Genomic DNA, 24,655 nt, shown 5'->3' with positions numbered 1-24,655 from the left:
AAAATCACAGGAGGGTGGGACAATCTCAGGAACCATTTGCTTCAAAACTTAGTCTTGTTTCCAGCATGCCTCATTCAGAGACAGTGATCTCAGAGAGTGCCAGGTTTAGAGGAGTTGGGGAGACAAAGGCTGAGAAAACACGAACATGGGAGAAAAACTAGACAGTGCTTGCTCTTTGTCTCCTGCACAGTCCCCATGTACAAACTCCTGCTTACGCAAAAGCACACTGGTCAAAACCGAACCCAGGCACGGGAGGTGTTTACTGGACCTGAGCGGGTTCACCCTTTCGTTCAGAATTAGAGTGGGAGTGAGGAGAAATGGTCGGCTGAGAACGGCGACGGCCTGTGGAGAGGCCCTGAGGCTCTGCTCCCCAAGTCATGAGCTCTGATTGAAAAGGAGGCAAAGATGAAGACAGTGTCTCAGCGGTGGGGTCTCCGCCAGTCAGCAGCCGGCAGGGGAGGAGAGCCTGTGCGCTGGCTTTACGACCTGTTGAAGGCTGCCAGCACGGCCCAGATCATCTCTGTGGCACTGTGCTTTGTCCCCTCCACTTCAGGGTCCAGTTCTACTAGGTCCTTGGCTCGATTCATCGCCACATCGTACTTATCGTCTGTCAGACAGGAGAAGACGCTCTCCAGCACGTCGGAGGAGTGGGCCAGCACCAGGAGTGCCAGCGTTCGCCGGTCCATGCGCTGCGGGTCATTCACCCACCGCTCTAGCACACTGTCTTGGAGCTTTTTCACTAGCCGCTGTTTCTCCGTCGTATTGGTCACTGGGTGAGTGGTCATGTCGAACAGCAGGAAATTCTGCTTCTCTGTGGTTAGAATGCCCTTCTCCACCAGGTTCTTGGCGACTCGCTCTCGTACATTCCTCAGCTGGTACTGTAATTTGAAGGGGTTCCACGTCTCACCTGTGGGAAACAAAACGGGAAAAAAGCCAGTGTGTTATTTGGGTTGGTAAAATGGAAAAGATTGCTTGCCTTGGCAGCACATATACTAAGATAGGAATGATACACAGAAGATTAGCATGACCCCTGCAAATTCATTTAGTGTTCCATATTTAAAAATAAAATACACACCTTTAATTCTAGCACTCAGGGAGGCAGAGGCAGGTGGATTGCTGTGAGTTCCAGGCCAGCCTGGTCTACAAACAGAGTCCAGGACAGCCAAGGCTACACAGAGAAACCCTGTCTCAAAAAACCAACAAACTTAAATGTATTTTTACTATATACATATATATAATTGAGAGGACTAAAGTCCCTTTCTTTTACTTATCAGGTGGAAGGCCTACCAAGGAGTGGGGGGCTGAAGTATTGAGCCCCACTCACGATGGCCCATTCTAGCTTCCTTGAAGAGTAACGTTCTAGAAAAGGAAAGGCAAGAGGACAAGAGGCTGCCTGTCACTCCACCAGCCATAGAGAGGAGGGGACCACACTAGGAGAAATGGGCTCGGAGTCTCAAAGAAGGGTTCCATAGCTGTGCCAGAGAAGCCCATTTGACTGAGTAGTGAATCTCATAGGTTTGTCTTGAGACAGGGTTTCTCTGTGTAGCCTTGGCTGACCTGGACTCACTTTGTAGACCAGGCTGGCCTCGAACTCACAGTCAGCCCCCCCAACCCCCCCACCCCGCCTCTGCCTCCCCAGTGCTCAGATTAAAGGCGTGTGCCACCATGCCTGGATGAATATAGAGAATCTTAAGTCTAAAGATGTTGCTGAAAACTATGGAAGTCTTGGTACAGAACAATTGTCAGGATGCTGAGAGCAAACATCAACTGGAAAAGCCAGAAAAAAAGCAGGAAAACCTCTGGTGGGTGCTTATATACCAGATCACACACACAGGAGTGGTCACAACAGGATTTGGAGCCTGCTTAGCGGATGTCCCTGACACTAAGAATTTAAGCATAGCCTCTGACTGAACACCTAACAGTAAGCTGCTGTCCTCCCCGCCCCGAGCCACTTTGCTTCCTAAGACAGCACCTGAGCATATACAGGGTGATTCTCCTGCCTCAGGGTTACAGATGTGCATTCCCATGCCTAGAGAAGCAGCAGCTGTAGCCGGGCTGCACACACACAACTATGCAAATAAAAACGTAATAACAACAGGAACTGCCTAAAAGGCATACCCCCTGACATGCCTGTAAGGGTATTTCTGAGAGGTTTTACCTGACAAGGAAAGACTCTTCCCAGACGTTTGCTGTGTACCTACACTGGGGAAAGGAGACAAAGAAAGCCCTTCGAGAGCCAGCATTCACAAGCACTGCCTACTGCCCCCATGCTGTGCTGTGCCTGCCATGATGGGCAGTACTGTGTCAAAATTTGCATGAAAATAAAGCCTCTCTCTCTCTAAGTCAAAATAAACCACCCCCCCTCTTTTCTTCCCCCAAGACAGTGTTTCTCTGTGTAGCCTTGGCTGTCCTGGACTCGCTCTGTAGACCAGGCTGGCCTCGAACTCACAGAGATCCTCCTGCCTCTGCCTCCCGAGTGCTGGGGCTAAAGGCGTGCGCCACCACAGCCAGCTAAATTCTCCCCTCTTAAATTGCTTCTTGGCATGTGTTTGGTCACAGCAATAAAAGTAATACAGGTGCTTTGGCAAAAGCTTTGACTAACAAGTGGCTTATTTTAACCAGGTGACTTTAGGTAGACAGATAGATAGGCAGGCAGAAAGACAGACAGACAGGCAGGCAGACACATAGCACACAGGTGAGGATGCTTTAGCAGTTGAGAATGCATTCTGCTCTTGTAGGGGATGCAAGTTAGTGTCCCAGTACCTATATGTCAAGTGGCTCATGACTGCCTATAAGGACAGCTATCAGCTATAGAAGGGACCTCACACTCCTTTCTTGGCCTTTGCAGGCACCTGCACTCACATGAACACATCCACATACACACACAGACATAGACTCAGAATTAAAATAAAAATTAGAAAAAGAGTGGAAAGCCGGGCGTGGTGGCGCACGCCTTTAATCCCAGCACTCGGGAGGCAGAGGCAGGCGGATCGCTGTGAGTTCGAGGCCAGCCTGGTCTACAAAGCGAGTCCATGATGGTCAAGGCTACACAGAGAAACCCTGTCTCAAAAAACCAAAAAAAAAAAAAAAAAAAAAAAAAAAAAAAGAAAAAGAAAAAGAAAAAGAGTGGAAAAGTAGTATCAGAGGTTATATAGACATATAGATATTTTGGAGTTTGAGAGAAAAACAAACAAAATAAAAAACTTACTGAAGAGGTCACCAACAAGTTTGAGCTAGCAAAAGCGTTGGCAGTCTTTGACATTAATAAAGGGTGTGCATTTGCACTGGGCACTGTGAGTTCATCTCCTGCTACACAGTGCCCTTGAGGCCACTCCAGGCTCCGTGGAGTCCTGTCTTACAATACAAAATGAGATTATGCAGTCTGAAGTGAGCCTTAGAGAAACACGGGATGCCGTCAGGACTGGCACATGTGTTAAAAAAAAGTACACAGAAGGAGAGATGTCGGGGAGAAAAAACATTTTAAAAATGGCAGGATCCCATATTTCACGAAAAACACTAGTCTACACATTTGGAACTCAGTGAAGCCCACCTAGGACACATGCAGAGAGAATCATATCTAAAGCAGGGACTGGAAGGTAGCCTGAGGAAAATGACTTGTCATATCAGTGCTGCAGTCAGAAAAACAGAGGCCAGAAAGCTCTCCCCCCCCCCCCCCCCCCCCCCGCCATCCCCTGCTTCTTTAGAAGGGTGGGTGTCTCGATGTAGACCTGGGAGTCCTGAAACTCAGGAGATCCACCGGCCTCTGCCTCCTGAGTGCTAGGATTACAAGTGTGCCTCCACACCAGGTACTACTTAATTGTTTATTCTGGGACAAAGTCTCATGAAGTTGTCCACAGACGAGGCCGGTGAGGTGGCTCACAGGCCAAGGCACTTGCCAGCCAAGCCTGACTACCTTAGTTCAAGGCCCTGGACCCAGACGGTGAAAGGAGAGAACCAGCTCCTCCATCGTGTCCCTGGACCTCGTCACATGCACTGCAGTGGCAGGGGCTGGGGAGGGGCGCACACAGGCAGGGAAAAACAGCAAGAAAAAAAACTTTTTAAAAAAAGATTTATTGCTGGGCGTGGTGGCGCACGCCTTTAATCCCAGCACTCGGGAGGCAGAGGCAGGTGTATCTCTGTGAGTTCGAGGCCAGCCTGGTCTACAAAGCGAGTCCAGGACAGCCAAGGCTACACAGAGAAACCCTGTCTCCAAAACCCCCCCCCCCCAAAAATTTTTTTTAAGTTTAATAAGCTTTAATAAAAGTTTATCTTATAAGCAGGTGGTGGTGGTGCAGAGGCAGGTGGATCGCTATGAGTTTAAAGCCAGCCTGATCTACAAAGCAAGTTCAGGACCGCCAAGACTACACAGAGAGACCCTGTCTGAAAAAAAAAAGTTTATTTTATGGGACTGGAGAGATGGCTCAGAGGTTAAGAGCACTGTCTGCTCCTCCAGAGGTCCTGAGTTCAATTCCCAGCAACCACATGGTGGCTCACATGGTGACCTAGTGCCCTCTTCTGGCCTGCAGGAGTGCATGGCGGCCCACTGCAGACATAGTAAATAAATATTTTTAAAGAAGTTTATTTTATAAAAGGGCTGGTGAAATAGTTTGGTGGGTAAAAGCACTTACCATAAAGTCTAATGATTTGAGTTAATACTGGGAGACCACCTAAAGGTGGAAGGAGAGAACCAACTCTACAAAGTTAATGCCCTGATCTTGGTTGGCATGTGCACCCCACGTCATTACACACATATACACTGCATAAAAAATAAATACAAAGTTTCTTGGGAAGGTCTAAGGGTGAAACTCGGTTGGTCAAGTGCTTCCCTAGCATGCTTGCCCGCCTGGTTAACCCTTAGCACACATGAACTCAGGTGAGGGCTCATGCGCATGCTCCCTGCTCCGGGAGGCGACGGCAGCAGGGTTAGAACTTCAAGGTCGTCCTTGGTACACAGCAAGTTTGAGGCCAGCCTGGGGCACAAGAGATGCTGCCTCAAAGACAAAAATAGGTAAGTAAGGAAGTAAGTAAACACAGTCCTTTGACTGGACATGGTGGCACACACCTTTAATCCCAGCACTCGGGAGGCAGAGGCAGGCGGATCGCTGTGGGTTTGGGGCCCACAAGCTCCTAGCCAGCCTCTGCTCCATGGTGAGACTTATAAACAAACAACAAAATAAAGCCCTGGTGAAGAACACTGGTAAGCTGGACGTGGAGCTATCTACTTGCAATCTCAGTACTAGGGAGACTGAGGCTGAAGGATCGGGAGTTCTAGGCCGCCTCAGTGTACAGTGTCTTGTCTCAAAAAGCCCAACAAAGTAAAACTGTTAAGAGCTCTCGTGGGCTTAACGTGGTAGCACATGCTTGTTCCAGTGCTTGTGGGGTGTAGAGAGCAGGGTCAGGAGAGAGCCAAGGTCATCCTTGGCTGCATAGCAAGTTCAAGGCCAGCCTGGGCTACATGAGACCCTGTCAAAAAACAACCAAACCTTTCAGAGTAGGGTCGCAGATGATAAGCAGAAGTGTGTGGAAGCTTTAGGCGCTGGTTAGGCACATCACCTTCCCTAGCATGCTGCGTTTGTGTACTTTTCCCTCTGCCCCTGAGAGCAGGCTAAAGATAACAAGAATGGGACTTGTAAGTTATTTTCTGTCGTCTCACCAGTGAGCAGCTCTATCCATGTCTGCACAGTCTCTGTTGGCTCAGTTGCTTTGATGTGTTTGAGAGTTTCATCCAGCAAAACATCACCCGTTGGGCTGTCTGACTTTAGCAGGACCTTAAAGAAAGAAACAGAGTACACTGCTGCAGGCAGAAGGTCCTTGCATGCACGATACCCACACTGCTGGTTAGGGGGCTTGTGTAAGCAGGGTGTGCTGCCTGTGCCACAGAAGAGCTCAGTGTGGCATCTGACTGACCTCATAGGAGGACAGAGTTACAGTTGAAGTAGGACCTAGTAGCAGATTCTGTAAACAAAATGGACAAGATTCCAAGTATGGGCTGGGCATGGTGGCACACGCATTTAATCTCAGCACTCAGGGAGGCAGAGGCAGGTGGATCTCTGTGAGTTTAAGGCCAGCCTGGTCTACAAAGTGAGTCCAGGACAGCCAAGGATACACAGAGAAACGCTGTCTTGAAAAAAGAAAAAAAACAGATTCCAAGTTTGGAAACCACCTGTGAAACCATTAGTAATGGCAGGAAAGTCAAAACTGGAAGTTGCTCTGGGGAACATTGGTAAGCCTGGCTTTTGACTGACACCAGATAGTCAAAGTGAAATGTCTAGCCAGTGTTAACATGTTTCTGGAAGCTACAGGTAAAGAAATGTCTATAAATTTGGAAGTGAATTTACTCGAGGTAAGATATAGCTGAAAAGGTGACTGTCACTTCCAAAAGCCTAGAAAAGTCACCCAACAGGCTCCAAACTGATACTTGCACATTAGGCAGTGGAGAACTAAAGGACACAGGGTATACACAGTCAGAGAAAAAAAAATCTGAAAAGGCCAAGAATGTCAAGTAGGGAAGTGGAAAAAGTGCCAAATACTCTGGGTGTAGTGAGCACGCCTTTAGTCCTAGCACTCCAGAGGCAGAGGCAGGTGGAGCTCTGAGTTCGAGGCGAGCCTGGTCTACAGAGTGAGTCCATGATAGCCAGGGCTACACAGCCCCCTAATCCCCTCAAAAGGAAAAAAAAAGTGTCAAATATTATATATATATATTTATATATATATATTTTTAGATTTATTTATTTATTATTATGTATACAGTGCTCTCCTTGCATGTACTCCTGCAAACCAGAAGGGGGCATCAGATCACATTACAGATGGTTATGAGCCACCATGTGATTGCTGGGAATTGAACTCAGGACCTTTGGAAGAGCAGGCGGCGCTCTTAACCACTGAGCCATTTCTCCAGACCATATATTTCTAAAATATTTTATTTAATTTTACTTTTTATGTGCCTTAGTATGAGAGTGTCAGATCTTGGAGTTACAGACAGTTGTGAGCTGCCATGTGGGTGCTGGGAATTGAACCCGGGTCCTTTGGAAGAGCAGGCAGTGTTCTTAACCGCTGAGCCAACTCTCCAGCCCCATGTATTTTTAAAGAAAAAATTAAGGCTAAAAATGAGATGGATCGTCTGTCTAAGAATGCACTTTCAGCAGACTACTTGGGATGACAGGCATTGTGAAAGGAAAAGAATGGCTAAGCCAGTGTTTGTCTAAGCGTCAGTTCATCCATGGCAGGGGATGTCAGTAAAAGAAGCGGGTCTGCAAGGCTGTTGGAGCACACCTTAGGCTGACTCAGACAGGCCTGATTCATGACTTCCTCTACCTACATGGTACTTAGCTTCATGCATAAAGAGTGAAGGATAAGCAACAGCAACCCAAATGTGACTTTTCTGTGCTAAAAAAGGACAAAAAAACCCATGCTTCTATGGTTTCACAACAGAGTTTCTTTGTGTAGCCGTGGCTGTCCTGGAGCTCTGTAGACCAGGCTGGCCTGGAGCGTCTATGACTTTTTAAGGAAATCTAATTTTTTTATTTTCCCTATAAGATTAATTAAAAGCTACTAGATGATGGAACACCTGAACTAGTGTTTATCTTCTCTAACAATTCTCATTTTTTCTCTTATACAGATGAGTGTTTCGCCTGTATATATGCACTCTGTGCACCACAGGTGTGCAATGCCTGCAGAGGTCAATTCATATCCCTGGGGCTGGAGCTGCGGACAGTTGTGAGCCACCATGTGGGTGCTGGGGGCCAAACCTGGGGCCTCTGCAAGAACAACAAATGCTTTCAGCTGCCGAGTCATCTCTTCAGCCCTCAAATACTCTTATTCTTTCGAGATGTCCTGTTGGCTATTTGGCTGTCCACAATGCAGAGGATATTGTACCTTTCTGTCTAGGAGTCGCTTCTTACGCATGGTGGGAGGTTCCAGATAGATTCGACCCCGCATGGCCAGCTCTATCAGGATGCCTCCTCGCAGCCCAGATGATATACAATCATTCCAGAAAGACGTGTAGCCCTAGGAGAGGGGAAAGAAAACAAAGAATATTCTGAAAGGAACAGCGACTTCCAGCCTGTACCTTATGAATAAGGTGTGGTAGTTCTGTGATTCCTGTCACATCACCCTTCATGATCTCAAAGCAAGGTCAGAGTGAGATGTGTGTGGCCTGAGCAGTGCTGGGATGGCACATAGGGCCTTCAACACACTAGGACGTGCTTTGCTACTGCGCTCCATGCCTCCCACAGCAGAATAGTTCATTAGTCAAGTGCCTTTCCATGTAGAACCAGTTAACTAGTTCTCATTGCCTTAACGTAAATGCCCAAAATACTGTTTTCTACCTGAGTTTTGACTTATCTAGCGAGTTTCTATAACTTGATTGGCATGTCAGATTTTTCTTTCTTTCTTTTTTATTTTTTGAGACAGGATTTCTCTGTGTAGCCCTGGCTGTCCTGGACTCTCTTTGTAGACCAGGCTAGCCTCAGAGTCACAGCAATCAGCCTGCCTCTGCCTCCCGAGTGCTGGCATTAAAGGTGTGCGCCACCACGCCCGGCTCAGTATTTTTGTCTACTGATGGGATCAGGCTGGGACACGCAGAGGTCAGGGTACACAGCCTTCAGGAGCTGGTCCTTCCCTTCTACCATGCGGGTCTTGGCACCAAGTGCCTTTACACACGGATGCACTTCCCTGGCAGGGTCTTTGGTCTGAAAAGGTTGGCAAGATGATCTAAATTGTAGAGCAGTGCACACATGCCAGGTAGAAATAAAAACAGAGGCTATCTCAATTTTGTTGTTGCTCTTCCTAGGTATCTAGGTATGATCTGCAAGCTTTCCCTGCCCCTGTGGCCCCCTGTGTGTCTCTCTGTGTGTATATGTGTGTGTGTGTGTACTATGACTGAACTTAGGACTGTATACATGGCTAAGCTATATCTCTAGCTGAAAAAAATGTTTTCTGTTTGTTTTTTAGACAGGGTTTCTCTGTGTATCCCTGGCTGGCCTACAACTTGCTCTGCAGACCAGTTTGGCCTTGAATATAGAGATCTGCCTGTCTCTGCCTCCCCGAGTGCTGGGATTAAAGATGTGCGCCACCACACCTGGCTGAGCAAATGCTTCTGATGCAGGCAGGCACTGGACAAACCCACTGATTCGTTAAGGGCCCTAAGTATGATACTTTCAGTGTCTTTATTTGTAAAATGGAGGCACTAGTATCTATGTTTATGAGTTGTGAGGACTCAGTAGAATGAACTAAATGAGGAAAGGTGAGCACAGAGCATGGGCTACAGAGGGACATAGATGTCAGCTCATCTTCTCTAGGAGATATTCTTACCAGCTGAGCTACACAAAGGGACCAGCTGCTCACGGGTCTCTCTGGCGGATCATTACATTTCAGCTATGGCTAACTCCTTTAAGTGCTCTTTATTTATATTTATGTGTGTGTGACAGTGTTTTGCCTGCATGTATGTATGTATGTCTGGGTACCAGCTGCATGCCTCCTGCTCACAGAGGCCAGAAGAAGGTATTGGATCCCCGGAAACGGATGGTTGTGAGCTGCCATGTGGGTGCTAGAAACTGAACCAGTCCTCTAGAAGAATAGCCAGTGCTCTTAACTGCTGAGCATCCCTCTAACCCCATATTTTGTTATATGTTTTTTAACAACTTTATATTTATCAATTGACTTTTTCTCTTAAAGGGTACTGCTATATAGACAAGGCTGGCCTTGAACAGGCAACTCTCCTGCCTTCAGCTCACAAGTGAAGGCATTAGCTGGTATATGTAGCGCTGGGAATCAGGCCCATAGCTTCATGTATGCAAGACTCTAACACATAAGCTACCCATGCAGGTCTGAATGCTTTTTTCTTTTCTTTTTTTTTTTCCCCGAGACAGGGTCTCTCTGTGTAGCCTTGGCTGTCCTGGACTCACTCTGTAGACCAGGCTGGCCTCGAACTCACAGTGATCCGCCTGCCTCTGCTTCCTGAGTGCTGGGATTAAAGGCGTGCACCACCATGCCCGGCCTGAATGCTTTTCTTTTTCTTTCTTTCTCTCTTTCTTTTTTATTTTTATTTATTTATTATTATTTTGTTGTTGTTGTTGTTTTTGAGACATGGTTTCTCTGTGTAGCCTTGGCTCTCCTGGACTTTTTTTGTAGTCTACAGGCTGGCCTCGCACTCACAGAGATCCACCTGCTTCTGCCTCCCTGAGTGCTGGGATTACAGGTGTGTGCCACCATGCCCAGCTCCTTTCTTTTTCTCAGGTGTCCTGGAATTCAATGTGTAACTGAAGATACTCTTGAATTTCTGAGTCTGCTGTGTCTGTAGACTGAACCTGAGAGGCTCCTGTTTCTAAGCACTCTGGAGACTGAGCTTTATCCCCTGCTTGTCAAGTGCTCTCAGTACCTCTGCACACCCGGAACCAGCACTGCTCCTGCTCCAACGTCTTTGTACGTCAGGACTGAGTTTGCAGGGGTCACGTCTTCTGTGGAATGTTTTCTAACACTGCTTCCTTCTCTACTCCACCATGTGGGATAGGTTCTGTACCTGAGTGCGCCTATAAACAGCCTTCCTATCCTGTGTTATATTATATTGCAACTAACTTGTTTGTTCTCACTCTACCCTAAGAATAGAATGTTTCTTTGCTGGGCATGGTGATGTGTCCTTAAATCTCAGCACCTAAGTGGCTCTCTGTGAGTACACAGCCAGTCCTGACTCAGAGAAGAAAAGGGAGAGAACAGGGTTTCCCTGTGCAGCCCTGGCTGTCCTGGAGTCGCTTTGCAGACCAGGCTGGCTTCAAATTCAGAGATCCACCTGTGTCTGCCTCCCCGAGTGCTGGGATTACAGGCCTGTGCCACCATGCCCACCCTGAGAATAATAGTCTTTATAATAGACATATACCTTCTGCTCAATAAATTATTTTTCCTGCAGTGGTGGGGAGGAAACCTAAGGCACAAACTTTCAATCATAAATTTATGCATTCAAAAAAATGCATGGTGGGGGCTGGACAGATAGCTCAGTGGTTAAGAGTACTGCCTGCTCAGCTGGGCGTGGTGGCGCACGCCTTTAATCCCAGCACTCGGGAGGCAGAGGCAGGCGGATCGCTGTGAGTTCGAGGCCAGCCTGGTCTACAGAGTGAGTCCAGGATGGCCAAGGCTACACAGAGAAACCCTGTCTCGAAAAACAAACAAACAAACAAAAAACAACAACAAAATAAATGCATGGTGGCATTTTTTTGGTGGCATATGCTCCAAAGAAGTTGGAAGACTGAGCCGGGCGTGGTGGCGCACGCCTTTAATCCCAGCACTCGGGAGGCAGAGGCAGGCGGATCGCTGTGAGTTCGAGGCCAGCCTGGTCTACAAAGTGAGTCCAGGATGGCCAAGGCTACACAGAGAAACCCTGTCTCGAAAAAAACAAAAAAAAAAAAAAAAAAAAAAGAAGTTGGAAGACTGAAGGCTAGCCTGGGCTACATGAGATGCTGTCTCAAAAATCTAAAAGTAGGGGGGCTGGAGAGATGGCTCAGCGGTTAAGAGCACTGTCTGCTCTTCCAGAGGTCATGAGTTCAATTCCCAGCAACCACATGGTGGCTCACAACCATCTATAATGTGATCTGATGCCCTCCTCTGCATGCGGATGTACATGCAGGCAGAGCACTGTATACATAACAGTAAATAAATAAGTCTTTGAAAAAAAATCTAAAAGTAGGACAAAACAAGCAAGCTAGCTACGTCAGCTTGGCAAACCTCAGCTCGGGCCATAAACATTCATGAGACATGTCTGTATTTGCGGAGGGGCCTGGTCTTTGACCCAGGACAAGGGTTATTCCTCTCTTTTGCCCAGGCCATGGCCACTCCAGGGACACACTTAATTCCTTTTTTTTTCCCTTTCCGAAACAGGTTCTCTCTGTGTGGCCCTCGCTGTCCTGAACTCACTGTAGAACAGGCTGGCCTCGAACTTGCAGAGAGCCACCTGCCTCTGCCTCCCAAGTGCTAGGATTAAAGGCCTGCGCCACTCCCACCCAGCTCTTAATTCCTTTTTGAGGAGAAAGAACATTTTTTTAAGCTTAATATTTGGGTTTTGTACACTTTAGCTGCTCAATTAGATTGTTAAACTATAACTTTAGAACAGACAGTTTATTTAGCATAGCACATATAATTCCAACAGGTGTGCAAACATTAAGGTTAGAATTAACTGGAGGGAGGTTTTTCTTTTTTCATTTCTTCCTTGTCACATATAACTTCTGTTTCAAAGGACAATTCAGAATTACAGACGAGAAGCACTGTAAACAAGGACACAGTGGCACCCAGGATGTGGGTCTCATACAGTCCTCCAGGTTAACCTTCAACTCACCAGTCTACTAAGGAATGCTGGGCCACAGGTGCGCACCACTATCTACTGGTGATGGACACTAAGCAAGGACTCTACCAACTAAGCTATATTCCAGGCTCCTAGGTACTCTTTAAATATTACTCTTTCTCTCACAGCCTCTCAAAACATGTAAAACTCTCCAAGTGAGTCATTAAACTTTTTATTAATATGCAATAGAAAAAAAGTTAAAAACACACTTAGCTTAAAAATTAAAAGTACCTGTGGCACTATGACATCAACTTAGAAGAGAGAATGATGAGCAACAGAGAAGGGCTGGGCATGCGTCCCATCTGTGGAGAGCACAGATGACAATACAGAGCACCGTGCCACTTCAAGGACACACCCTTAGAAGGGAGCACATGTGCCATAATCAGAGGGAAAGTAGCTCCTTATGTTTCCAAGGTTCTGTTCTCTTCACGTACACAGTCTGGTGAAGTCCCAAGCTACCCATACTAAGGACTCTCTGATACGCTTGGGGACTGTCTCAGGGCACCTAGCAGGGGAAGAATTGGTTTTTAAACCCCTGTTTGGGGTGAAGGGTTGTAGGCCAGGCTAGCCTGGAATTTATCACGCAGACCAGGTTGCAAAGGACAGCTATCCTGCCCCCTCTGCCTCCTGACTTGTCATCACAGGAGTGGGACACAATACCTGGCCAGAATAAGGTCTCTGGATAGTAATTTTGTTTTGTACTGATTATAAAAAAAAAAAAAACAAAAAAAAAAAAACAAAAAAAACACATGAAAACATATAATTTAAAAAGTAAAAGCCTAACCCAGGCATGGTGGAACACAGCTTTAATCCCAGCACTCCGGAGGTAGAGGCAGACAGATCCTTTTTTGTTTGTTTTTGTTTTTTCGAGACAGGGTTTCTCTGTGTAGCCTTTGCTGTCCTAGACTCGCTTGTAAGACCAGGCTGGCCTCGAACTCACAGCGATCCGCCTGCCTCTGCCTCCCGAGTGCTGGGGATTAAAGGCGTGCACCACCACCACCTGGCTTTTTTGAGACAGGGTCTTATGTGGCCTCAGCAACTCTGGAACTTGGTATTTAGACCAGGCTAGCCTCAAACTAACAGAGATCATCCTAACTCCACCTCCTGAGTGCAGGGCTTAAAAGGTATGTACCACAGTGTCGAGTTTGGAGGCCAGCCTGGTCTATAGAGTGAGTTCTAGATAGCCAGGGTTACACAGAGAAACCCTGTCTTAAACCCCGCCCCCTTAATCTTCTTCAGGTGACTGTTATAAACAGTTTAGTGGGCAATTGTTCTAATTTAACATATATTTATTTATATGTCAAAGAAGAAAAAAGGAGGGCTAGGCATGTAGCTTAGTTAGAAGGATACCTGTCAAGCATGCAAGAAAAAACAAAACAGAACAACAACAACAGAAACCCAAAAACAAACAAAAACTGGGCTTATTGTTTTTTTGGTTGTTTTTGTCTTTTCAAAACAGGGTCTCTCTGTGTAGCCTTGACTGTCCTGGACTCACTTTGTAGACCAGGCTGGCCTTGAACTCACAGCGATCCACCTGCCTCTGCCTCGAGTGCTGGGATTAAAGGTGTGCGCCATCACGCCCGGCCAGCTTAGTGGTTCTTGCCTAAAGTTCTAGCACTGGAGAAGTAGAGGCAGAATGGAAAAGTCAGTGTCATTTGCACTGTGACTTTGAGACCAGCCTCCAGTCTGGTATAAATGAAAACCTGTCTGAAAAAAAAAAAAGAAAGAAAAGAAAGGGACATTATTTCGTCAGTGTATTTCTAAATAAACCCCTAAGAGAAACATTTTAGTTAAAGATTATAGATAATTTTGCTCCTATCAAAAGCCTAGGCAATAGGAGTTCATTACATACAAGGAGTCAAGTATTACATACAAAGTGCCCTTCCTTAGCCAAACATCCTGGAAGACACACCTTAAAACAACCATGAGTGTTACATATCTTAGAGTTGGCAGCTGAGAGTGGCAAATGGAAATGAGGAAGGAAACAAAACAAAACAATTTAAAGCATCATTAAAATCCAGGTGTCCAGCTAGGGGTGGGGGTGGGGTGCTCACTGTAACCCCAGCACTGAAGAAGTGGAGGCAGGAGGATCAGTCAGAGTTCAAGGTCCATGGCTGCAGAGATCAAGACCAGCCTAAGCTACAAGAGACTTTGTCTTAAAAAACTACCCCAGAGCCGGGCGGGGTGGCGCACGCCTTTAATCCCAGCACTCGGGAGGCAGAGGCAGGCGGATCGCTATGAGTTCGAGGCCAGCCTGGTCTACAAAGTGAGTCTAGGATGGCCAAGGCTACACAGAGAAACCCTGTCTCGAAAAAAAAAAAGAAAAAAAGAAAAAACTACCCCAAAGAACAAAGACCATCCTGCACTACCTGGTCATTTCCAAGACAGTGAGACCATTTAAAAGCCCCAAACCAGAGCCGGGCGTAGTGGTGCACCCCTTAATCCCAGCACTCGGGACCGCTGTGAGTTCAAGGCCAGCCTGGTCTACAAAGTGAGTCCAGGATGACCAAGGCTACACAGAGAAACCCTGTCTCGAAAAACAAAAAACAAACAAACAAACAAAAAACATTAAGTGTAGGGCTGGAGAGATGGCTCAGTGGTTAAGAACAACCTGGGTGAGATTACCAGCATCCACGAGGCAGCTCACAATAGCCTTAACTCTAGTCCCCAAAGATTCAACGCCCTCTTCTGGTCTCCACAGGTATTGCACACACTTGGTACACAGACATAACATGCAGGCAAAACACCCACATACGTATTAAAAAATACTTTCTTTTGTTTTGTTTTTTTGAGACAGGGTTTCTCTTGTAGCTATGGTTGTCCTGAAACCCGGTATGTGGACCAGACTGGCCTCAAACTCAAGAGATCTGCATTCCTCTGTCTCGCGAGTGCTGAGATTAAAGGCATGATGAGCCACTACAACTGGTGAAGGAAAATACTTTTAACTCTCGACCCCAAATTTTAGAAAATGCTTACGATAATGTTGAATGAAAAAGAAGAAGAAGGAGAAGAAGGAGGAGGAGGAGAAAAAGAAGAAGAAGAAGAAGAAGAAGAAGAAGAAGAAGAAGAAGAAGAAGAAGAAGAAGAAGAAGAAGAAGAAATAATGCTGGAAATGTAACTGAGTATTTAATAGCCTCTACTTTAAACCAGGATTGATTGGTTTTTATCCCAATGGAGGGTTTTGCTATGTAACTCCTGGTTGGCCTGAACTCACCATGTAAAACAGCTGGGACCACAGGCCTGCGTCCTGGAACTCCACTGTGCGTGCCCCTCTAGGGATGCTGAGGGCAGAGCTCACATCACCCGGACACTCTCTAACCGCTGTGCTGCCCTCCACCCGCTGGCCAGTTTTCATTGCTAGACTGAAATAACCTAGACTCGGCTGGGAAGAGCCACCGTACCAGAGTGGGCAGAGCCTTTACTTTGAGAAACGGAGCTAAAGCTAAAATGCACTAATTCAGTCTTCTTTGTTCTTGGCTGATGTGATGTGACAAGTCGCTTCAAGTCCCTGCGTCCTTGACAGAATGGACTGTAACCTGAAGTTGTGAAGCAAATCAATGGTTTCTCTGTTAAGTGGCTTTTGTCAGGGAGGTTTTTTGTTTTTTTGTTTTTTTGTTTTTTTTTGTTTTTTTTTTTTCCGAGACAGGGTTTCTCTGTGTAGCCTTGGCCATCCTGGACTCACTTTGTAGACCAGGCTGGCCTCGAACTCACAGCGATCCGCCTGCCTCTGCCTCCCGAGGGCTGGGATTACTGGCATGTGTCCCGAGACAAGCTTGTCATGGCGTTTTATCACAGCAACAGAAAAGGAGCCTAAAACGATCACTTAGCAGTAGTAATTCCAGGGCAAAACCACTGCCCTCTTTCTATTCTGACCCACGGAGTCAATCAAATGTAAACGCCACCAATAAGCTCCCAGATAATCATTCTGTATCAACTCAGAGAGAGCGTTCCCTGACTTGCAGCATCTCATAAGCAAAGGTACAAAGTGTTTAAAAAACTCTCAAGCTAATCAAACTATGAAAGAGACAAAAGGCTCACAGTAAGTTTATAGGCTCAGTGTTTACAGCCATATATATATATATATATATATATATATATTTTTTTTTTTTTTTTTTTTTTTAAAAGAGGGCAGGTTTGTTTGTTTTGTTTTTTGTGACAGGGTTTCTCTGTGTAGCCCTGGCTGTCCTGAAACTCGCTTTGTAGACCAGGCTGGCCTCGAACTCACAGCGATCCACCTGCCTCTGCCTCCCGCGTGCTGGGATTAAAGGTGTGCGCCACCACGCCCAACATCATCATATATTTTAGAGAAGTGTACATTTTCGAACTGGGGAGAACCAGGAGAGGCCCTAGGGAAGGAGCTTAGACTTTATTCTCTTGCTGACTCTGGTCTCTGGCTCATTTCTCTGAGTGTTAAAGCTGGGTATAATATTGAGCAAGACAACGCTCTTCTTTTCAAACAGCCATGTAAATGCACGCATCAAACAGCAGCAGGCGTCTTCTAGTGTACTTGCACAATTCACAACGAGCAGTAAATAACTAGTGACAAGGCTCAGTGGGCATTCCGCACAGTCAGCACACTAGAAGGAAGAAGCAGGCAGTCACCTAAGTTAGACTGTCGCAGGCTGTCATGTAGGTTATGCTGACCTCAGACTCCCCATGGAGACCAGAATAGCCCTGAGCTTCTGGTCCTCCTTACTCCACTTCTTGAGTCAATCCTAGGCCTTCCTGCATCTAAGCATGCACTCTGTTAACTGAGCTGTATTCCTAGCTCAAGTTTTTTGTTAACTGAGATAGGATCTTGCTATGTAGCCCAGGCTGGCCAAGATTTAGGAAAATCTTCCTGCCTTAGTCTCCCAAGTGCTCACACCTGACTCTGAAAAGTTAAATCTGAAAAGCTGTCATAAGGTGGGAGTGGTGAGATGGCTCATCAGGTAAAGGCACAACTTATCAATTTCATCCCTGGTACCCACATGGTGAAAAACACACACACACACACACACACACACACACACACACACACACACACACACACAAACACAACACACACACACACACACACACACACACACACACACACACACACACACACACACACACACACCCCAGTATTAGTAGGTTCACTTCTCTTATAGGTTATCTTTTTGTATGTTTGGTTGGTTTGGTTTTTCGAGACAGGGTTTCTCTGTGTAGCCTTGGCTGCCCTGAACTTGCTTTGTAGACCAGGCTGGCCTCAAACTCAGAGATCCGATTGCCTCTGCCTCCCGAGTGCTGGGATTACAGGCGTGCACCACCGCCCCGCCTAGGTATCTTAATATATGAAAATACTCTATGAACCAGAGGTTTTAAATATAGCAGCAACTCAATTAAAGCATTCACTATTTATGAGATAATATATTAAAATTCTTATGATAAACAGGTTCCTGATTTCTACAAGAAACAAACATATTTAATTTTTTATAACTAATTTTTAAAAATTTAATGTGCACTGGTGTCTTACCTGCATGTATGTCTATGTAAGATTGTCAGATTCTGTGAAACTGGAGTAACAGACAGTTGTGAGCTGCCATGTGAGTGCTGGGAATTGAGCTCAGGACCTCTGGAAGAGCAGCCAGTGCTCTGAGCCATCTCTCCAGGCCCCATCTTAATAGTTGTAATAACTAAGGTTGCCTACCCTTCCTCCACTCACAAGTGTAGCCACAACATGATGACTATATGAATACTTTCTTTGAATTCCTTTATATTTTTACTACCTAAATATACACCCTCAAACACAAAAGTGTTTCTTTTCAATTTCATGAAAGTGGAATCATATGGTGTGTGTGTGTGTGTATGTATGTACACACACACACACACACACACACAGATATATATTCTTTTGTGCCTGGCCTGTATTAAGGAATAGTATTTGAGAAATACACATAGCATAATAATGTTCATTTGAATCTGTATATAAAACATCTAAGGGAGGAACTCCTAAAGCCCCAAGCCTCACCCCTTCCCCATAAGGAGCTAGGAGAGGGAAGTCAGGCTCCTGGGTGGTGTAGCCACTGGTAGACACCCTTACTTGTTAAAGAGTTCCTGTGGGAGCAGAAGGGGGATAAGGGAAGATAACAGGGGAGACTATGATTAAAATACATTATAAATATGCATATGAATTTTTTTTTTTTTTTTTGGTTTTTCAAGACAAGGTTTCTCTGTGTAGCCTTGGCTGTCCTGGACTCGCTTTGTAGACCAGGCTGGCCTCGAACTCACAGCGATCCACCTGCCTCTGCCTCTCGAGTGCTGGGATTAAAGGCGTGCGCCACCATGCCTGGCTATGCATATTAAATTTAATATGATAAAAACAGAGTTAAAAAATTTTTTTAAAAATCTATTTAAATCAACAGATTTTGTATTTGAGACAGGGTCTGGAATTATAGCCTAGGCTAACCTGAAAGTTGTGATTGTCTTGTTGCAGCTGGCCTCTAGAGCAGTGCTTCTCAACCTTCCTGCTGCTGTGACCATTTAGTACAGTTCCTCATGTTGTAGTGAGACCCCCCAGCCATAAAATTCTGTTTGTTGTTACCTATGAATCGCAATGTAAGTATCTGTGCTCTCCGACAGTCTTAGGCAACCCTGGGAAAGGGTCAGGTTGAGAGGCCCCTCTCTAGAGGGTCAGGCTGGTCTGTGGGTGCCATAGCATCGTGCCCAGCTGGGCCAGTCATTTCTGTCTGTCGTGCTACTGCTGAATGGTGATGTTACCTAAGTTTTAAAAACATGTCTTAGCTTGGTTTTTGAGACAGGGCCTTATGTAGCCTTGCCTATCCTGGAATTTGGTATTTAGACCAGGCTGGCCTCAAACTACCAGAAATGCTCCTGCCTCTGCCTCCCGAGTGCTGGGACTAAAAGATGTGCGGCACCATGCATAGCATTCAATGCCTTGACTCACCTTCTCTGGAGCAGACTGCACTTCAAGTGCCTATGTAGCCAAGAAGGAGCTTGTCTGACCCTCCTGCCCCTGCCTCCTAAGTACTGGGATTACAGATGAGCATAAGCCTTCATTAATAAATAAATAAGCAGGAAGACCCCTAGAATGCACATTTTAAAAAAGTACAGAGGCTGGAGAGGTGACTCAGTGTCTAAGTGCCCTTGCCATGAAGACCAAATTTATAACACTTACATAACAGAAAATAGACATATAAATAAAATCTAAAGTTTGAGAAGTAAGGGAATTCTCAAGTCAAGGCAAGTTACCCACTGTTTCTTCCCCTATCCACCCCACCCCCACCCCCCCCCCCTTTTTTTTGACAGGGTCTCTCTACACAGCCCTGGTGGTCTTGGAACTATGTACACTGGGCTGGTCTAGAACTCTCAGAGAGCTGCCTGCCTCTGTCTCTCAAGCGCTAGGGTTAAATGCGTGCACCACCACACCCAACGCCTTGCTTCCTTTTGGTTTTTTGAGATAGGGTTTTAAACTGCCAAGTACCTCAGGTTAACTCTGAACTCAGTATGTGAGTGAGATGACCTTTAGCTCCTCAGTCCTCTCGCCTCCCCCTCCTCAGTGCCAGAGTCATTGATGTGCACCGTCAACCCTGGCCTGCCGTAAGAAACTCAGTCACCGCTGTTTCTGTAGAGCACAGCCATACATCTCCTTGTTTTTATTTGCTTGTTTAGCTTTAAGACAGTCTTGCTATACAGCCCTGCTTAGCTTATATAACCATTAGGTACATGAGGCTGGCCCTCAACTGGAGCTGTTCTTGCCCCACCTGCTGGACACGTCCACCACACCTGCCTGTTAACACTTCTCGTCAAGGCGCAACAAGACTGAGCTGTGGCCTCTATCTTCCTTTCACACGCGCTCAGCACTCCACCAAACTAAGCTGGGCAGCTACCAGTACTGACACAGTGCTACCCATCTCTGTCCTCCATAATCCTCCAATTAAATTATACTTCAAGCAATTATATTTCTGGGTTTTACCTTACAGGTGTTCTCTTTCCCATGTTCGTCTAACTCCAGTGTGGCTGGGGTATACTTTCTAAGGACGCTGCCTTTGCCTTTGAGCTAACGCAGCAACCCCGATGTCATTACCTCTTTATCTTTCAGTCCCAGCAGCAACACTTCTTCCATAAGAGTGAGGCGGATATCCTTAGCGTCCCCAGGGTCTTCATTATCGGGACTCCTTTCTTGATTAGTGTCTTCCTCACCTTCTACTTTCTTTTCAGAGCTCTTACTTACTTCAGTTCGACGGGTCCGGTGAGTTAATGTGGTCATCCTCACCTGTTCGTAGAGCGATGTGAAAAATATGTATACTTTAGTAAACAAGTAAATATAGGTTCACAGAACACACAAAACACACACACACACAGGGAAACATACAAGTGCAAATACAGAAAGAGGTAGTAAATAGAAACACTGGATAACATGCTCTCTTTTCAAAGCGTAAAAGCTTAAATTCCACAGACACCAAGTGAAAAGTGATCACCAGTAATTTAAAAGTCCACTAGAAATCATCACCTTTTCAGCATGCTTATTTCTTGGGCATACTCAACAATCCAGGAGTGAATTCTATCACCATAAAATGGGTCCCCAAGTTTTTTCTTCATTAATTTATTTATGTAATCACTTTATAGCCTGATCACAGGCCCCTCCGTCTTTCCTCTCAGTCCCACCTTTCCACTCTCTTGCCCCCATTTCTCTCTCCCTTTCTCCTCAGAGAAGGAGAGGCCCCCATGGGCACCAACCCACCCTGGCACCTCAGGTCACAGCAGGACTAAGCACATCCTCTCCCACTGAGGCCAGAGGAGGCAGCCCAGCTGGAGGAGAGGGATCCAGAGACAGGCCACAGAGGCAGCCCATGCTTCCATTGTTAGGGGACCCACATGATGACCAGGCTGCATATCTGCTACATAGGTGCAGGGGTCTAGGTCCAGCCCATGCGCGCTCTTTGGTTGGTGGTTTAGTCTCTGTAAGCCCCGACAGGCCCAGGTTAGTTTACTCTGTAGCTCGCGTGTGTGTGTGTGTGTGTGTGTGTGTGTGTGTGTGTGTGTGTGTGTGTGGTATCCTTGACCCCTCCGTCTCCCTCAGTCCTTTCTCCCACCTTCCCACAAGGAGACATGACCCAGCCGTTAAAGGCTAGGCCCAAGTTAAATAAGATGGAATAACAAAACTTCATGAGCATGTGGCCTCTTGAGTACACATAATTTATAATTTCTGTAAATAGTTAATGGCATACTATGAGACATATACAAAATATACATAATAAAATAAAATGCACACATTTTAATATTTTAAATTTTTAAGTCCATACACATAACGTTTGTGGGTGCCTGTGCCATGTGCACACGAGGAGGTCAGAGGACAACTTTTTTGGAGTCCACTTTCCTACCTTTTTATGGGTTCTGGGGATTGAACGCAGGTTGCTCAGCTTGTACAATTGCCTCTACTCACTAGGCCATGTCGTCATGCTTATGTTTAATTTTTCCTTTTTTAAAAATTTATTTTGTGTATATGTGTCGTGGATGTAAACATGTTTTTGTTTTGATCTCAAGTATGGGATTATGAGTTTTTTGCCTGCATGTATGTCTGTGTACCACATGGCATGCCTGGTGTCTGATGTGAATCTCCATGTGGGTCCTGGGGATTGAACCAGGTTCTTTGTACAAACAACAAATGCTCTTAACCACCAAGCCCACCCTGCAGCCCAGTTATTAGGTATAACACTTCAATGGATATCAAGTTTAGTAATAGCGTCCTTGTTCTATCTGGCTATCTTGTGATACACGAATAGCTACAAAAACAACGAACCCAGCAAGAATGTTTAAAGATTATCAAAAGAAAAGGTGGTGCTGGAATGTGGCTCAGTGTTATAGGACGTGTTAGTTAGCACGTACAAGGTCCTAAGTGCCATTCCCAGCAACGGGGAAAAAAAAAAAAAAAAAATCAGGGCACACCCCCTTTTATACTCAGCATTACACTTGTCTAAATCATCTTCAATAAAGTTTAAAGTTATAACATTTTATACAAATCTAATTTTTTTGGTTTCTTTTTTTGTTTTTTGATACAGGGTTTCTCTGTGTAGCCTTGGCTGTCCTGGAACTTACTTTGTAGACCAGGCTGGCTTTGAACTCACAGGGATCTCCCTGCTTTTGCCTCCCAAGCGCTGCCCAGAGTAAATGTCAACTTTTATCATCAAAACAGATATTTAATATGAGAAATTATATATCCTTGAGATCAAAAGAAAAATATTTAAAAGGTGCAGTGGCTGCACTAGTTATCCCTCACAGCAATGTTATTAAGCGGCCTTGTTTTCTTCTTGCCTCTGACCCTTGCTATTCCAGGCTTCTTTCCCATCTCCTTTGCTCCCTAGTGTTGTCCAGTCTTTGAGGCCTACCAAAGACTCACAAGTGAGGCCTCAAGGTGAGTCTCTATCTCTCCACTATGCATATGTCCCATGTTTAGAGCTGGTTTCTCCCTCAGCTGTACTTTAACAGATACTAATTTATACCTACCTCCTTTAAGACATGTATTATAGTCGCTCTTTTGGTACGACTGCATGTTAACTTAAACTTCTTCTTCTTTTTTTTTTTTTTGATTTTTTGAGACAGGGTCTTTCTGTGTTAGCCTTGGCTGTCCTGCACTTGCTTCTTTAGACCAGGCTGGCCTCGAACTCACAGCGATCCGCCTGCCTCTGCCTCCCGAGTGAACTTAAACTTCTTGAAGGCTGGGATATTGTCATCTTGAGTTTTCATATTCTTCATAACAACTAACAAATATGTTTAACGTTTTAATGGTTCAATAAATATATACTCATTAAAAGCCATCTCAACATCAAAAATAGAAATACACGCCAAGTGTCTTACAAACAATTCTTCGCACAAGGGTACATTTCAAATATAATTCTTGATGGGGAGAAAGAGAAGAGGAGAAGAAACAGAGCACAGAAAAACGCCTTAGGGTACTAATTCCATTTGGTACTGAATTGGGTTTATTTCCAAACCCAATCCAAGTAACTTTACACCTTCGGAGGAATGGGACAATTTTCTTTTGAAGAATTCATCATTTTCCTGTGGACACCTATTAGTTAAAACACTCTATTTGAAAACATGATGACCAACAATAAGTAAAAACCTCCCCTTCTCTCTGAAGTAAAACACGGAGCAGCTCTGTTGAACGTTAAGAAGTGTTATTTTCTGTTCCTTACCTGGCGTTGCTCCTGGGCTGCAGTGGGGCGCAGGCTGCAGTTCACACTCTATTGTTGGTGGGCGCCTTTTCCCCTTACCCCAGCCCGGGACTAGTAGCTGAAAAACTTCTCAGCCACGTAGCGAGCACAAACTTCCTGATCCTTCGTTGCAGAGAGGGAATAACACATCAGCTTCCTCAGGATCACTAGGCAACCTACCTTGGTGTTTCTTTAGTGGGCCAATCAGAAACCCTCACGGTTGAGTCTAGCCAATCGGAGCTTACGAGGGGAGGCCCTCCCGGCTATTGTGTTGCGATCCAGACAAACATCACCAAAAGGAGGCAGGTTTGGGTTCAACCTGACAGCTGGTCAATCCAATGGAGGAACCTCGGTGGAGCGAGGAAGCGGCTGCGCCCACCCCGACGAAGTCACCCAATCAAAGCTTCTCGTGAGATAAGGAACGCCGCCAACCAGGAAAGGATTCTGTTGGCCAATTTCAATGTAGCAGGTGTGTTTTGTAGCTCTCTGTATGGGCACTAGTGGATAAGAAACACTGGTGTCCAAGCAACAGGGCCAGGAGTAAATAGCATCCTCCCACTCCCCCGCGGGACCTTGCCTCTAGAGAAACCTCGTCTGACCCTGCACAGGATGGCTACTTCCTACCGTCACGCATGTGACATCCCCACGGGGCACTCTGATAATCCTGGCTACTGTGCATTTTGGAATATGGCTACTGAAACTACCAAGATACAAACAGACCAAGGCTTTAGGTCTTCCTTTTCTGAAGCAAAGGAAATAAATGGCAAATCTCTTCAAAGCAATGGTTCATGTTACCATGCAAAAGTTCTAAATGTGTTCAAAATTAATAGCTAAACTTTTTCTGCTAATAAAAATTAGAAGCCATGAAACAGCCTGCACAGAGTATCTTAGCCATGCTAGCACAATGGCAGTCTTTTATCAGTAGTTGCTTTCAATAATCTTTTTTCTCTAAGTACACATTTAAAAGTTGTGTTAGTAACACATTATATCAAAGTAGCAAACATTATTTTAATAGCATCAATTAAACGGAACAATTTTAACATAAGTAGAAGGTGAATCCTTACCAAGTTTTAGTGCCAGAATACACATTTCAGAAATTGTTTTAGAGGGATTTAAAAGTTAATACAGA

At 45.5% G+C, this 24,655-nt stretch overlaps 1 protein-coding gene and 1 pseudogene across 1 annotated transcript; one reads left to right on the top strand and one right to left on the bottom strand.

The window, feature by feature from the left end:
* Positions 1-460: 460 nt before the first annotated feature.
* Golph3l (golgi phosphoprotein 3 like) lies at positions 461-23,715 on the bottom strand. Its single transcript, XM_051157710.1, has 5 exons — positions 23,509-23,715; positions 20,397-20,585; positions 7,876-8,007; positions 5,654-5,768; positions 461-907 (listed from the first exon to the last, which is right to left on the bottom strand). The coding sequence occupies exons 2-5, from the start codon at positions 20,577-20,579 to the stop codon at positions 480-482; spliced, it is 858 nt and encodes a 285-aa protein (XP_051013667.1). The 5' UTR covers positions 20,580-20,585; positions 23,509-23,715; the 3' UTR covers positions 461-479.
* Positions 969-1,060, top strand: LOC127199750 (uncharacterized; annotated as a pseudogene).
* Positions 23,716-24,655: the final 940 nt, after the last annotated feature.

Source organism: Acomys russatus, chromosome 15 (genome assembly GCF_903995435.1).
Source record: "Acomys russatus chromosome 15, mAcoRus1.1, whole genome shotgun sequence".
NCBI lineage: Eukaryota > Metazoa > Chordata > Mammalia > Rodentia > Muridae > Acomys > Acomys russatus.
The sequence above is the reverse complement of the archived record's forward strand: the minus strand, read 5'-3'. Positions and strand labels throughout refer to the sequence as shown.